This window comes from Triticum aestivum, chromosome 5A, assembly GCF_018294505.1.
Source record: "Triticum aestivum cultivar Chinese Spring chromosome 5A, IWGSC CS RefSeq v2.1, whole genome shotgun sequence".
Classification (NCBI taxonomy): domain Eukaryota; kingdom Viridiplantae; phylum Streptophyta; class Magnoliopsida; order Poales; family Poaceae; genus Triticum; species Triticum aestivum.
In genome coordinates this window covers 565489358-565504376 of record NC_057806.1, presented here as the reverse complement: position 1 = coordinate 565504376, position 15019 = coordinate 565489358, and the positions used below count along the sequence as shown (strand labels likewise).

Here is a 15019-nt window from a genome sequence, read left to right as displayed (position 1 = left end):
CCAAAGTAGTACGACAATAGCATATCCCCTGCTACCCTCATGATAATAATGTCGAGTAGTTTCTCGCAAGAGCTGCTCATCTCCACTCTCATGCTACTTGTCCCTATGTACTTCTACTTTAGGTATAGTAGTAGATCAAAGAACCCAACAATGCTTCCCACAAACTGGCCAATATTGCACATGTTACCTTCCTTCCTGGCCAACTCCCACAACTTGCATGACTATCTCTCCGTAGTGCTTGCCGAATCAGGCCACAACTTCAAGGCGCATGGCCCGGTTGGGAGCGGGATGCGGTTGCTCATCACCTGCGACCCCGCGAATGTACGACACATCTTCACCACAAACTACACCAACTTCCCCAAGGGAGCAGAGTTTGCCGCCATCTTTGACATCATGGCTGGTAGCCTCTTCACCATTGATGGTGCACCCTCTCTTCGGCCGCGCGCAAAAATCCAGAGCGTGCTTAGCAGCCCACGGTTGGTTGCTAGTATGGCAACTTGCTTCCATGACAAGGTGGAGAATGGCCTTCTACCATTATTTTCCCACCTGGCAAGCACCGGCACTCCGTTCGACATGCAAGAAATGTTTTCCAGGTTTATGTTTGACTTGGCTGCCACACCTCTCTTTGGCGTGGACCCTGGCCTCCTGTCCTTCTCCTTAGACATGTCGATGCCACCCATGGATGCCGCGGTCGCGATGGACACGGTCATGGAGGTGGGATTTATCCGACACTTAATTCCAGCCTCTTGCTGGAAGGCAATGAGGCGCCTAAACATCGGCTCCGAGAGGAAGCTTTGCACGGCGCACACGGTGCTAAGAAGATTTGCTGCAGAGATGATCGAGGAGAGGAGTAAGATAACTCTCAATGGGGGAAGATGTGCATTGAGTAATGATGATGAACACGAGGATATTCTATCTTCCTACATAAATGACCCAGACTACACAGACAATGACTTGCTCCATGCGGTGCTCCTCAGCTTCATGCTTGCTGGGCGGGACACGATTGGTACCACTCTACCCTGGGTCTTCTACAACCTCGCCCAGAACCCTGGCATTGTATCAATTATCCGCAGTCAACTCTCACCCATTGCATCGCGCAAAGTACCCGCGAGTACGGGTGCCATGATGATCTTTGAACCAGAGGATACAATACCTCTGGTCTATCTCAGAGCTGCGTTGTACGAGACTCTTAGGTTGTACCCATCGGCACCTATTGAGCGCAAGACAGTGGCTGCTGGTGATATCATGCCGAGTGGCCATGAGGTGAAGGTCGGGGACACCATCCTTATATCTCTCCACTCCATGGGGAGAATGGAAGACCTATGGGGTAAAGACTGCCTTAACTATAACCCGAATAGGTGGTTGTCAAAGGATGGCAACACCCTAAGGTACGTACCATCTCACGAGTTCTTGGCCTTCAACTCAGGCTCGAGGATCTGCCCTGGCAAGGAGATTGCGGTTATGCAGATGAAGACCGTCGTTGCGACTGTGTTGTGGAACTTTGATGTCGAGGTGGTGGAAGGGCAGATCATCCAGCCCAAGCCATCTTGTATACTACAGATGAAAAATGGATTTATAGTTAAACTAAGGAAGCGAGAATTGTAACATTACACAATCCTTGTGTTTAAACTTACTTAAGGGTCCTGCATGGTTCTTCCCAGGCCTGGAATCTCAGTATTGTATTTATATACATGGATTGAAATTTATATGATAAAATAATAAGGACATATGTTTAAATTTATATCTATTATTTGCATACATTTTCTGTTGAGTCGGGGACGAGGATGAGGATTGAAGGATAGCTTGCCTCAGAACCATTTTCTGTCTCTCTTGGACGGAGGAGTGGGCATAGTTGGCCTGGTTGTGGATGTGCTTTGTATTTTGTCTTGTTGACGCACTCATGGTTTCTACTTAGAATCAATCGAGAGGCCATACCTAGATTATTAGCATTTTGTTTGATTGAGCTGTATGTAATCAGACAGGTTTAGGTCGCTATTCAAGTTGAGTGAATGAATGCGCACTAGCTCCATGAACATTCGTCCTCATTGAGCCCACCTATCTACTCCACCGGTACCACGTTTTAGACATTAGCAATGAGAGAGAGACACACACACAGAGAGAGAGAGAGAGACGAAGCCATCTAATGTATGGCAAGAACAAATGTTATACAGTTGGCTTTGATATATGGGACCCCTTTGATAGTTTGTTTATCACTTTTGGATACTAATTATTTTCTAAGGAAATGTCATTTATCGCATGTGGAATCAACATCTGTTTTGAAGGAGTGTCACGAAGGATATACATTTCTTTCTTCTGTTGCTATCGACCTACGACCACCATGGTATTAAATATACACCACGATCAAAGTTTTAAATAGCGGCATAAGCGTTAGTAGATAAATGGGTGCTATAGTGCCGAGATAGCGTGCTATATATTTAAAATTATGACCAATATACATAATAATATGGATCACCATGAAATAAATATGAATCGCAATAAATAATAAGTAATAATAACATCAACAGCAAAATATATTTCTTTGCTGCTTCTATGACCGGGTAACAAGCGAGAAATGAGCACTCTATATTTTAAGCATCACAGTCATAGATCCTTGTGTGAATACAACCGTAAGTTATCTCCAAATACACATATTTGTAATAATGGCATTAGTGTCCATTACTAACTTGACACTTAATTAACCAAGAATTCGGTTATTTTGCTTTGGACTCCAATATTCTTTTTCACGTTTTCTATGCTCACCCTGCGGGCCATTTAGGTATGGGCGGGAATAAAACCTAACACTGATACTGTACTATATGAATTATCTGCTGTTGCAGTCAATAGCTATTTTTTTGTCTTCATTTCTGATTCACTGGATCTAACACTGATGATGTCGGTTGCTTGCGCATGTGGCCATCCGGTGGCATGTGACGTCGTGGTTGTGTCACATGCCGGTGGCCAGGTTGGCCGGTGATGCCCATGTCATGTGGGTTGGGTTGTAACGGTATTAGCCCGGTTTTCTGTTAATTAACCAGGCAATTCTCTTCTCCTTAATCAATGAAAATGGCAAATCTTTTGCCTTGTTTCAAAAAGTTAAGTAAGGACTCAAAGTAACATGCCCACATGTAGATATTATTTCCTAATTAAATAGATATTCCTTGCATGTTGAATAAACATTCGAGCGGGAGGAGGGTCACAATCAATAGGACCAGCCTATGATCATGATGGATATAAATATATATCACTATAGTGATAATAGCATCGATGACGACGTAAATAAATATGGACCGCACTGGATGGGTCCTAATAACTTCAACAAAACCAGCTTCCATCACTACTAATGTAGGCGGTCCCGATAGCTTGTGGGAAGCAAACCATTTACAGTTATATCCAGCGTCATCAAAGATCCTTGCCTAAATTCAACTTTTAACTTCCATGAAAAAGATATCATAGTTTGACTAGTATCTTTAAAGGTTCATTAACTGGCACATTTCTACTTTTCATAGTTTCAGAAAGAATAGATACGGCTAAGTATATATCTCAAGATGGACATCCACCACCAAATAAGTGAAAAAGATTATTGTATTTCCTAATCAGATAGTGATTGGCTACTAACCAAGTGCTAATTAAGTATGATTTAGAGACTTTTCTCAAGCATATAACTACCTTTGTTAGAGCTACAAATATAATATTCTAGTTGCTAGCTAATTATTGGTTAGTCAACACGCACTTCATAATGCGAAAGAACGTGCACATCAATGGACTTAGATCGAGGGAACTTCTCTATAAATGAAGCCATCGCCATCTTCGATCGCAGGATGCATAAATCAAATTAGTACAACAGTAGCATATCCCCCACTGCCCTCGCGATAATTTTGTCAATTAGTTTCTCGCAAGAGCTGCTCATCTCCACTCTCCTGCTACGTGTCCCTATGTACATCTACTTTGGTATAGTAGTAGATCAAAGAACCAAACAACGCTTCCCACAGACTGACCAATATTGCACATGCTACCTTCCTTCCTGGCCAACGCCCACAACTTGCGTGACTATCTCATCATACTCCTTACCGATTCAGGCCACAACTCCAGGGTACATGGCTAGGTCAGTAGCGGGATGCGGTTACTCATCACCTGTGACCCCAAGAATGTCCAACACATCTTCACCACAAACTATACCAACTTCCCCAAGGGAGTAGAGTATGCCGCTATCTTTGATATCTTGATATCATGGTTGGCAGCCTCTTCACCATTGAGTGTGCACTATCACTACATCCACGCGCAAAAATCAAGAGTGTGCTTATCAGCCCGTGGTTGGTTTCTATAATGGCAACTTGTTACTATGACAAGTTGGAGAACAGCCTTCTCCCATTCTTTGCCGACCTGGCAAGCAGCAGCGACGGGCCTCACTTCGCTTTGCTTTGGCCCAAGCCTACCGGTGATGGGCCTCGTTTTGCTCGCTCTTCAGAAGTTTGTCTTTCTCTTTATACTTGAATTTGGAGCATGACATAACAGAAGAATCAAAACTTCTATATCTATCCATCGTTAATGAAGAACCTTGTCTAAATTACATTTTGTATACTCCATGGAAAGGAAGAGCCGCAGTTACTATCTATTTAACGTTTTGGGTCACATTCTCTATGTGTGTCTCATATGTGTGGACTCTTCTCGTTTTTGTAACACCATTGCCGTGTTGCAGAGTTTTATTATATGTGGTGTTGTAGACTAGAGAATGGGGGAAACTAATGCTACAGAGGCGCATGCACGAGTGTTGGATAGTTTGGCCTTTCTGGTGGCATTGCGGTTGCGCTCGATGGTGTCTACGCATGGCTGGGTCGGTGACGGGAGATGTTTTTTCGGTGTCCGCACCACACTGCTCCCGCTAGAAACCAATGCCTAAAGTTTACATATAAAAATAAAAAAAATTGGCGGATCTATGTGACTGCTAGTTCCATAAAAAAGTTATATATTTGTAGTATATTACTAGATTATTTTGATTTGTTGTTCAGGTTTTATGCCCACCCAAATCGATTTGGCTTTCATATGGACCCTAGTAGTTAATTATTCCTATTCCCTCCGTTCTTAAATATTATTCTTTTTAGAGATTTCCATATGGACTAAAAACAGATGTATATAGACGTATTTTAGAATGTAGATTCATTCATTTTGTTTTGTATTTAGTTCACTAGTCGCTAACCCGTGCATCTGCACGGGCTAGCAACTTTAATGTTAGATACAACGAAGTTGTTACAAATTAGCAATGCCAGACAATAATATGAATATCTGGATATGGGTTATTGTTGCCACTGATGCATGTTTGTCTTTGTTGGATTCCCAATAAATTTTATGATGTTAAAAAATGTTTTTTTCTATTACAGGTACTGTTATTTTAAGGACGCTCTCTTTTCTGTTTGAGGAACGGATGGGTTTTTTTACAACGTTGGAATTGTCACAAGCCAATGTTTGGATGGGGACATTTATGTTTGGCAAGATTTCTTTTTATCAGATATAAATTTTCAATTCAGTGGTCTACTTAGTTTTGATGACTTTAACGATCCGGCCATATACAGGAGCCGTGGTTGCCTAAAAAATGTACGGGAGCCAATGTACATGCTTTCTCTTTTTTGGGAGAGATGCTTTTTTTTTCTAATTGGCAAGAAGGCTTTCACTACTAGCTGTTTGTAACGGAAGGGGCCTTTTTTGAGACGGAGACTATCTCCTTTCTCTTTTTCTTTTTTTTTGAAACTAGACTATCTCCTTTCTAAAGGAACGGGCGGATACCTTTTGTATTTCGTTTCAAAAATTGGACGTGTCAGATTTTTTCTTTTTTTTGGAATAGACCACGGAAGCCAAGGTTACCTAAAAAATGCACATGAGCTGAGGAGATGTTTTCTCTTTTTTTAAGGAGCGATGCAACTCCTTTTTTAATTGCAGAAGAGTTTCACGAATCATGCATGTCAAAAAACATGTCTCATGGATCTTATAGAGTTTTTTTTACATCTAAGATCATATATACTCCCTCCGTTTCTTTATCTAAGATGTATTATTTTGAACATGGTGACCAAGGCGCACAATTATAGAGGTCTTATGACAAAAGTACCCTTGGCAAATTTCTTGGTTAGTGGCAAGTAAATCCTTGAGTCCAAGAAAGTAAGAGATACATGCAATCTAGAGAGAGATAGTTTTCTTCTTTTGATACAAGGACATACAAAGGAAATCAGGATAGAGATACTTTCCTCTTTCTAAAGGGATAAAAAGGGAATTACGAGGAATTAGAGCAAATGCACCTTACATTGTGAAATTTAATGAAAAAACTAATACACCTAATATAAAGGAATTGAGGGAGTATAGAGTAATTATGGAAGGACTTTATCATTTGCTTTAAAGGAATATATGGATTTTTTTTCGAAACATTGGCCGTGTCATATGTCTTTTTGGACGGCCGGAACCATCTGTGTTATGCAAGTTTTCTTCTTATCTTGGACTTAATTTTACAATCCAACGGTTTAATTGATTATGATGGTGTGGCTTAACTAAAACGCTTGAAAGGTGCCTCTAATTAGTAAATATATAAGATTCTATTAGAATCCCTAAAAAGGCTCATATTTAGAAACAATGGGCGTACCTTGGTATTCAACGCAGGTTGGATCGACATTCGTGGGTAGAGGGTCACAATGGATATAAGATACTCTCTCCAGTTCTTTTTACTTTACGTATTAGATTTATGTCAAGTCAAACGTTGCAAAAAGTTTAACCAAATTTATATTAAAAAGTATCAACATCAACAATACCAAATATATATATGTACTATGAAACTACATTTCATAATCTATATCTATATCTATTAATAAAAGGATTAACACTTCATGAATTTCAAGATGATATGTCGGCTCAGTCTTTCGGATGTGCTCATAGGGGTAGGATGTGCATGTGTGCGTTCATATGGGTGAGTGTATGCGCATGTATATGAGCGCTTGCGTCTGTGCTGTGTTCAAAAATAAATAAAAGGACTAAAGCTTCTTCCTCCCTAATTTTCGTTCGTTATTAGTTTCACCCGTCAATGCTCGTTTCGTCCGTCGTCGGTGAGTATAATTCGTCCGAGCCGGGTGAACTGAGCCCGCCCGTGCGCTCTGGCCCACCTATCATGTTTGAAGCAAAAAATACATGCCGATGAGAGGATTCAATCCCCAAACCTAACGTCCAACAGATAATGGCACAGCCAACCGAACTAGTTGTGTTATTTGAAGGAACAAATGTAGATTCAGTTGTTAAATAGTCCCACCTTGCTCCCTCAAATCCAATCTACCCAATATGCATACATCTTTAATCTCCTTGGTATATCAAGAAGCCATCTAGCGAACATAGTGAAGTGTGGGTCTCATGTTTCCTAAAGATAAAGATGGAAAGAAGGGATTTCTGTGATTGACAAAGAAATAGGAAGGTGGGAACCTGTCCGGTAATAAGAAGGAAAGGAGGGCTTTCGGGGATTGAAAGCGAAAAAAAATAGGAAAGTAGGAAATTGTCGCGTAATAAGAAGGAAAAGAGGGATTCGGGGAAAAACTGGGAAACCAGCCATCCCGTAATAAGAAGAAAGTGTCCTAACAAGGAAGAAGGAGAGAACAAAGAAGGAAAGGAGGGATTCCGGGAATTGAAAATAAAGAAAAAAGGAGGGATTTCTGGGATTGATGGAGAAAAATAGCAAAGTGAGAAGTCGTCCGGTAATAAAAAGGAAAGTGTCCTAATAGCCTCATGACTTTTTGTCATTTGTTTTGTCCCATAATGAGTTGTTGATCTCTAAAAAGATTGTGGGAACAAAAGTATACCAGTTAGAAATCATTCAAAAGTGGCCCCCCTCAAAAACATTTCAGCCTCTGCCACTAGCTATAGTCCCACGAACGCGTAGTTTTACCCCTCCCCATAATGGAGAGAAAATTATGTTAGAATTGTTTAACACCTGCAAGAAAAACTATGTCTAAATCATAATTAATTTATTTACTTATTGTTCATGTACAATATATTTAAAAAATATATGATGAAAAAGATAGTACATGTTAAAAATATTTGCTTGATTGTTGGACACGAATAGTGCTATATACACAGTCCCTAAACCTAGCCAACATTGGTTCATGAAAATCAGTGTTACCTCCATAGTGAAGCACAAACATTGTACTAGAGTAAACTTTACTATTTACAGTATAATGCGATATGTTTTGGGCATCACTAAGCAACTCCAAAAAAGGCATGAAGGGATACTGACAACCAGGTAGATATTTATGTGATTTAAATTCCACACACCTTTAGTACACTTCTGAAATATGTTCATATTTTTTCCGCAATACATATTTTCATGGCAGCATGGAGGATTTCAAAGAGTTTGTTCATGTCATCATGCCTAGCGGTGGATCGTGGAATGAGGAATGGGGGTGGGGGGTCTTGAGCAATTGGGTTAGAAAAGTGTGGGTTTTTTCACCCGTTGCAACGCATGGGCATTTGTGCTAGTGAACCTAAAGTATTGATTTGGCTTCATGAATGTTGATACTTTTTTCTAGAAGTTCGGTCAAAGTAAAGATATTTTGACTTCGGACAAAACTTATATGCAGATAAAAAAGGACCGGTGAGAGTGCTTGTCATTTCATTATTTCCTTCCTAGTAGCCTATGATCATGATGGATATAAATATATATCACTATAGTGATGATAATAATATCGACAACGGCGTAAATTAATATAGACCAAAGTGGATGGGCCATAATAACTTCAACAAAACCAGTTTCCATCACTGCTAATGTGACCGGTACCGGTAGCTCGTGGGAAGAAAACCCTCTACGTTTACATCCATCGTGATCAATGATCCTAGCCAAAATTCAACTTCCAAGTTCCATGAAAAAGATACCATAGTTTGACTAGTAGCTTTAAAGGTTCATTGGCTATTATGTTCTTAATTTTTATAGTTTTAGAAACAATAGGTACGGCTAACTATCTCAAGATAGACATCCACCACCAAATAAGCAAAAAGACTATTATATTTCCTAATTGGTGAGTGATTGGTTACTGACCAACTGCTAATTAAGTGCGATTTGGAGACTTTTCTCGAGCGTATAACTACCTCTGTTGGAGCTACAAATATATTCTTGTAGTGGCAAGCTAATTATTGGCTAGTCAACATGCACTTCACAATGAGAAACAACGTGCATGACATGGGCCGGTGATGCCCATGTCATGTGGGTTGGGTTGTAACGGTATTAGCCCGGTTTTCTGTCAATTAACCAGGCAATTCTCTTCTCCTTAATCAATGAAATTGGCAAATCTTTTGCCTTGTTTCAAAAAGTTAAGTAAGGACTCAAAGTAACATGCCCACATGTAGATATTATTTCCTAATTAAATAGATATTCCTTGCATGTTGAATAAACATTCGAGCGGGAGGAGGGTCACAATCAATAGGACCAGCCTATGATCATGATGGATATAAATATATATCACTATAGTGATAATAGTATCGATAACGACGTAAATAAATATGGACCGCACTGGATGGGTCCTAATAACTTCAACAAAACCAGCTTCCATCACTACTAATGTAGGCGGTCCCGATAGCTTGTGGGAAGCAAACCATTTACAGTTATATCCAGCGTCATCAAAGATCCTTGCCTAAATTCAACTTTTAACTTCCATGAAAAAGATACCATAGTTTGACTAGTAGCTTTAAAGGTTCATTAACTGGCACATTTCTAATTTTCATAGTTTCAGAAAGAATAGATACGGCTAAGTATATATCTCAAGATGGACATCCACCACCAAATAAGTGAAAAAGATTATTGTATTTCCTAATCGGATAGTGATTGGCTACTGACCAAGTGCTAATTAAGTATGATTTAGAGACTTTTCTCAAGCATATAACTACCTTTGTTAGAGCTACAAATATAATATTCTAGTTGCTAGCTAATTATTGGTTAGTCAACACGCACTTCATAATGCGAAAGAACGTTCACATCAATGGACTTAGATCGAGGGAACTTCTCTATAAATGAAGCCATCGCCATCTTCGATCGCAGGATGCATAAATGAAATTAGTACGACAGTAGCATATCCCCCACTACCCTCATGATAATATTGTCAATTAGTTTCTCGCAAGAGCTGCTCATCTCCACTCTCCTGCTACGTGTCCCTATGTACATCTACTTTGCTATAGTAGTAGATCAAAGAACCAAACAACGCTTCCCACAGACTAACCAATATTGCACATGCTACCTTCCTTCCTGGCCAATGCCCACAACTTGCGTGACTATCTCATCATACTCCTTGCCGATTCAGGCCACAACTCCAGGGTACATGGCTAGGTCAGTAGCAGGATGCGGTTACTCATCACCTGTGACCCCACGAATGTCCAACACATCTTCACCACAAACTATACCAACTTCCCCAAGGGAGCAGAGTATGCCGCTATCTTTGATATCATGGCTGGCAGCCTCTTCACCATTGATTGGGCAATGTCTCTACATCCACGCGCAAAAATCAAGAGCGTGCTTATCAGCCCGTGGTTGGTTTCTATAATGGCAACTTGTTACTATGACAAGTTGGAGAACAGCCTTCTCCCATTCTTTGCCGACCTGGCAAGCAGCAGCGAGGGGCCTCGCTTCGCTCTGCTTTGGCCCAAGCCTTCCGGTGATGGGCCTCGTTTTGCTCGCTCTTCAGAAGTTTGTCTTTCTCTTTATACTTGAATTTGGAGCATGACATAACAGAAGAATCAAAACTTCTATATCTATCCATCGTTAACGAAGAACCTTGTCTAAATTACATTTTGTATAGTCCATGGAAAGGAAGAGCTGCAGTTACTATCTATTTAACGTGTTGGGTCACATTCTCTATGTGTGTCTCATATGTGTGGACTCTTCTCGTTTTTGTAACACCATTGCCGTGTTGCAGAGTTTTATTATATGTGGTGTTGTAGACTAGAGAATGGGGGAAACTAATGCTACAGAGGCGCATGCACAAGTGTTGGATAGTTTGGCCTTTCTGGTGGCATTGCGGTTGCGCTCGATGGTGTCTACGCATGGCTGGGTCAGTGACGGGAGATGTTTTTTCGGTGTCCGCACCACACTGCTCCCAATAGAAACCAATGCCTAAAGTTTACATATAAAAATAAAAAAATTGGCGGATCTATGTGACTGCTAGTTCCATAAAAAAGTTATATATTTGTAGTATATTACTAGATTATTTTGATTTGTTGTTCAGGTTTTATGCCCACCCAAATCGATTGGCTTTCATATGGACCCTTAGATAATTATTCCTATTCCCTCCGTTCTTAAATGTTTATTCTTTTTAGAGATTTCCATATGGACTAAATACAGATGTATATAGATATATTTTAGAATGTAGATTCATTCATTTTGTTTTGTATTTAGTTCACTAGTCGTTAACCCGTGCATCTGCACGGGCTAGCAACTTTAATGTTAGATACAACAAAGTTGTTACAAATTAGCAATGCCAGACAATAATATGAATATCTGGATATGGGTTATTGTTGCCACTGATGCATGTTTGTCTTTGTTGGATTCCAAATAAATTTTATGATGTTAAAAAATTGTTTATTTCTATTAGAGGTACTGTTTTTGAAGGACGCTATCTTTTCTACTTGAGGAACGGATGGGTTATTTTACAACGTTGGAATTGTCACAAGCCAATGTTTGGATGGGGACATTTATGTTTGGCAAGATCTCTTTTTATCGGATATAAATTTTCAATTCAGTGGTCTACTTAGTTTTGATGACTTGAACGATCCGGCCATATATAGGAGCCGTGGTTGCCTAAAAAATGTACGGGAGCCAATTATAGGTGTCTTATGACAAAAGTACCCTTGGCAAATTTGTTGGTTAGTGGCAAGTAAACCTTGAGTCCAAGAAAGTAAGAGATACATGCAATCCAGAGAGAGATAGTTTTCTTCTTTTGATACAAGGACATACAAAGGAAATCAGGATAGAGATACTTTCCTCTTTCTAGAGGGATAAAAAGGGAATTACGAGGAATTAGAGCAAATGCACCTTACATTGTGAAATTTAATGAAAAAACTAATACACCTAATATAAAGGAATTGAGGGAGTATAGAGTAATTATGGAAGAACTTTATCATTTGCTTTAAAGGAATATATGGATTTTTTTTTCGAAACATTGGCCGTGTCATGTCTTTTTGGACGGCCGGAAGCATCTGTGTTATGCAAGTTTTCTTCTTATCACAGACTTAATTTTACAATCCAACGGTTTAATTGATTATGATGGTGTGGCTTAATTAAAACGCTTGAAAGGTGCCTCTAATTAGTAAATATATAAGATTCTATTAGAATCTCTAAAAAGGCTTATATTTAGAAATAATGGGCGTACCTTGGTATTCAACGCAGGTTGGATCGACATTCGTGGGTAGAGGGTCACAATGGATATAAGATACTCTCTCCAGTTCTTTTTACTTTACGTATTAGATTTATGTCAAGTCAAACATTGCAAAAAGTTTAACCAAATTTATATTAAAAAGTATCAACATCAACAATACCAAATATATATGTACTATGAAACTACATTTCATAATCTATATCTATATCTATTAATAAAAGGATTAACACTTCATGAATTTCAAGATGATATGCCGGCTCAGTCTTTCGGATGTGCTCATAGGGGTAGGATGTGCATGTGTGCGTTCATAGGGGTGAGTGTATGCGCGTGTATATGAGCGCTTGCGTCTGTGCTGTGTTCAAAAATAAATAAAAGGACTAAAGCTTCTTCCTCCCTAATTTTCGTTCGTTATTAGTTCACCCGTCAATGCTCGTTTCGTCCGTCGTCGGTGAGTATAATTCATCCAAGCCGGGTGAACTGAGCCCGCCCGTGCGCTCGGGCCCACCTATCATGTTTGAAGCAAAAAATACATGCCTATGAGAGGATTCAATCCCCAAACCTAACGTCCAACAGATAATGGCACAGCCAACCGAACTAGTTGTGTTATTTGAAGAAACAAATGTAGATTCAGTTGTTAAATAGTCCCATCTTGCTCCCTCAAATCCAATCTACCCAATATGCATACATCTTTAATCTCCTTGGTATATCAAGAAGCCATCTAGCGAACATACTGAAGTGTGGGTCTCATGTTTCCTAAAGATAAAGATGGAAAGAAGGGATTTCTGTGATTGACAAAAAATAGGAAGGTGGGAACCTGTCCGGTAATAAGAAGGAAAGGAGGGCTTTTGGGGATTGAAAGCGAAAAAATAGGAAAGTAGGAAGTTGTCGCGTAATAAGAAGGAAAAGAGGGATTCGGGGAAAAACTGGGAAACCAGCCATCCCGTAATAAGAAGAAAGTGTCCTAACAAGGAAGAAGGAGAGAACAAAGAAGGAAAGGAGGGATTCCGGGAATTGAAAATAAAGAAAAAAGGAGGGATTTCTGGGATTGATGGAGAAAATAGCAAAGTGAGAAGTCGTCCGGTAATAAAAAGGAAAGTGTCCTAATAGCCTCATGACTTTTTGTCATTTGTTTTGTCCCATAATGAGTTGTTGATCTCTAAAAAGATTGTGGGAACAAAAGTATACCAGTTAGAAATCATTCGAAAGTGGCCCCCCTCAAAAACACTTCATCCTCTGCCACTAGCTATAGTCCCACGAACGCGTAGTTTTACCCCTCCCATAAATGGAGAGAAAATTATGTTAGAATTGTTTAACACCTGCAAGAAAAACTATGTCTAAATATAATTAATTTTTTTACTTATTGTTCATGTTCAATATATTTAAAAAATATATGATGAAAAAGATAGTACATGTTAAAAATATTTGCTTGATTGTTGGACACGAATAGTGCTATATACACAGTCCCTAAACCTAGCCAACATTGGTTCATGAAAATCAGTGTTACCTCCGTAGTGAAGCTAAAAACATTGTACTAGAATAAACTTTACTATTTACAGTATAATGCGATATGTTTTGGGCATCACTAAGCAACTCCAACAAAGGCATGAAGGGATACTGACAACCAGGTAGATATTTATGTGATTTAAATTCCAAACACCTTTAGTACATTTCTGAAATATGTTCATATTTTTTCGGCAATACATATTTTCATGGCAGCATGGAGGATTTCAAAGAGTTTGTTCATGTCATCATGCCTAGCGGTGGATCGTGGAATGAGGAATGGGGGTGGGGGGTCTTGAGCAATTGGGTTAGAAAAGTGTGGTTTTTTTCACCCGTTGCAACGCATGGGCATTTGTGCTAGTGAACCTAAAGTATTTATTTGGCTTCATGAATGTTGATACTTTCTTCTAGAAGTTCGATCAAAGTAAAGATATTTTGACTTCGGACAAAACTTATATGCAGATAAAAAAGGACCGGTGAGAGTGCTTGTCATTTCATTATTTCCTTCCTAGTAGCGTATGATCATGATGGATATAAATATATATCACTATAGTGATAATAATATCGACAACAACGTAAATTAATATAGACCAAAGTGGATGGGCCATAATAACTTCAACAAAACCAGTTTCCATCACTGCTAATGTGACCGGTACCGGTAGCTCGTGGGAAGAAAACCCTCTATGTTTACATCCATCGTGATCAAAGATCCTTGCCTAAATTCAACTTCCAAGTTCCATGAAAAAGATACCATAGTTTGACTAGTAGCTTTGAAGGTTCATTAGCTATTATGTTTTTAATTTTTATAGTTTTAGAAAGAATAGGTACGGCTAACTATCTCAAGATAGACATCCACCACCAAATAAGCAAAAAGACTATTATATTTCCTAACTGGTGAGTGATTGGTTACTGACCAACTGCTAATTAAGTGCGATTTGGAGACTTTTCTCGAGCGTATAACTACCTCTGTTGGAGCTACAAATATATTCGTGTAGTAGCAAGCTAATTATTGGCTAGTCAACATGCACTTCACAATGAGAAACAACATGCACCACAATGGACTTAGATCGAGGGAACTTGTCTATAAATGAAGCCATCGCCATGTTCGAATGCAGGATGCATAAATCGAAGTAGTACGACAA

The 15019-nt window shown here is 39.4% G+C and overlaps 1 protein-coding gene across 1 annotated transcript; it reads left to right on the top strand.

Moving 5' to 3' along the window:
• Window positions 1-1741, top strand: LOC123107719 (noroxomaritidine synthase 2-like). Its single transcript, XM_044529660.1, has one exon. It carries the CDS (start codon window positions 40-42, stop codon window positions 1603-1605), a length of 1566 nt encoding a protein of 521 aa, XP_044385595.1. The 5' UTR covers window positions 1-39; the 3' UTR covers window positions 1606-1741.
• The last annotated feature ends 13278 nt before the right edge of the window (window positions 1742-15019 follow it).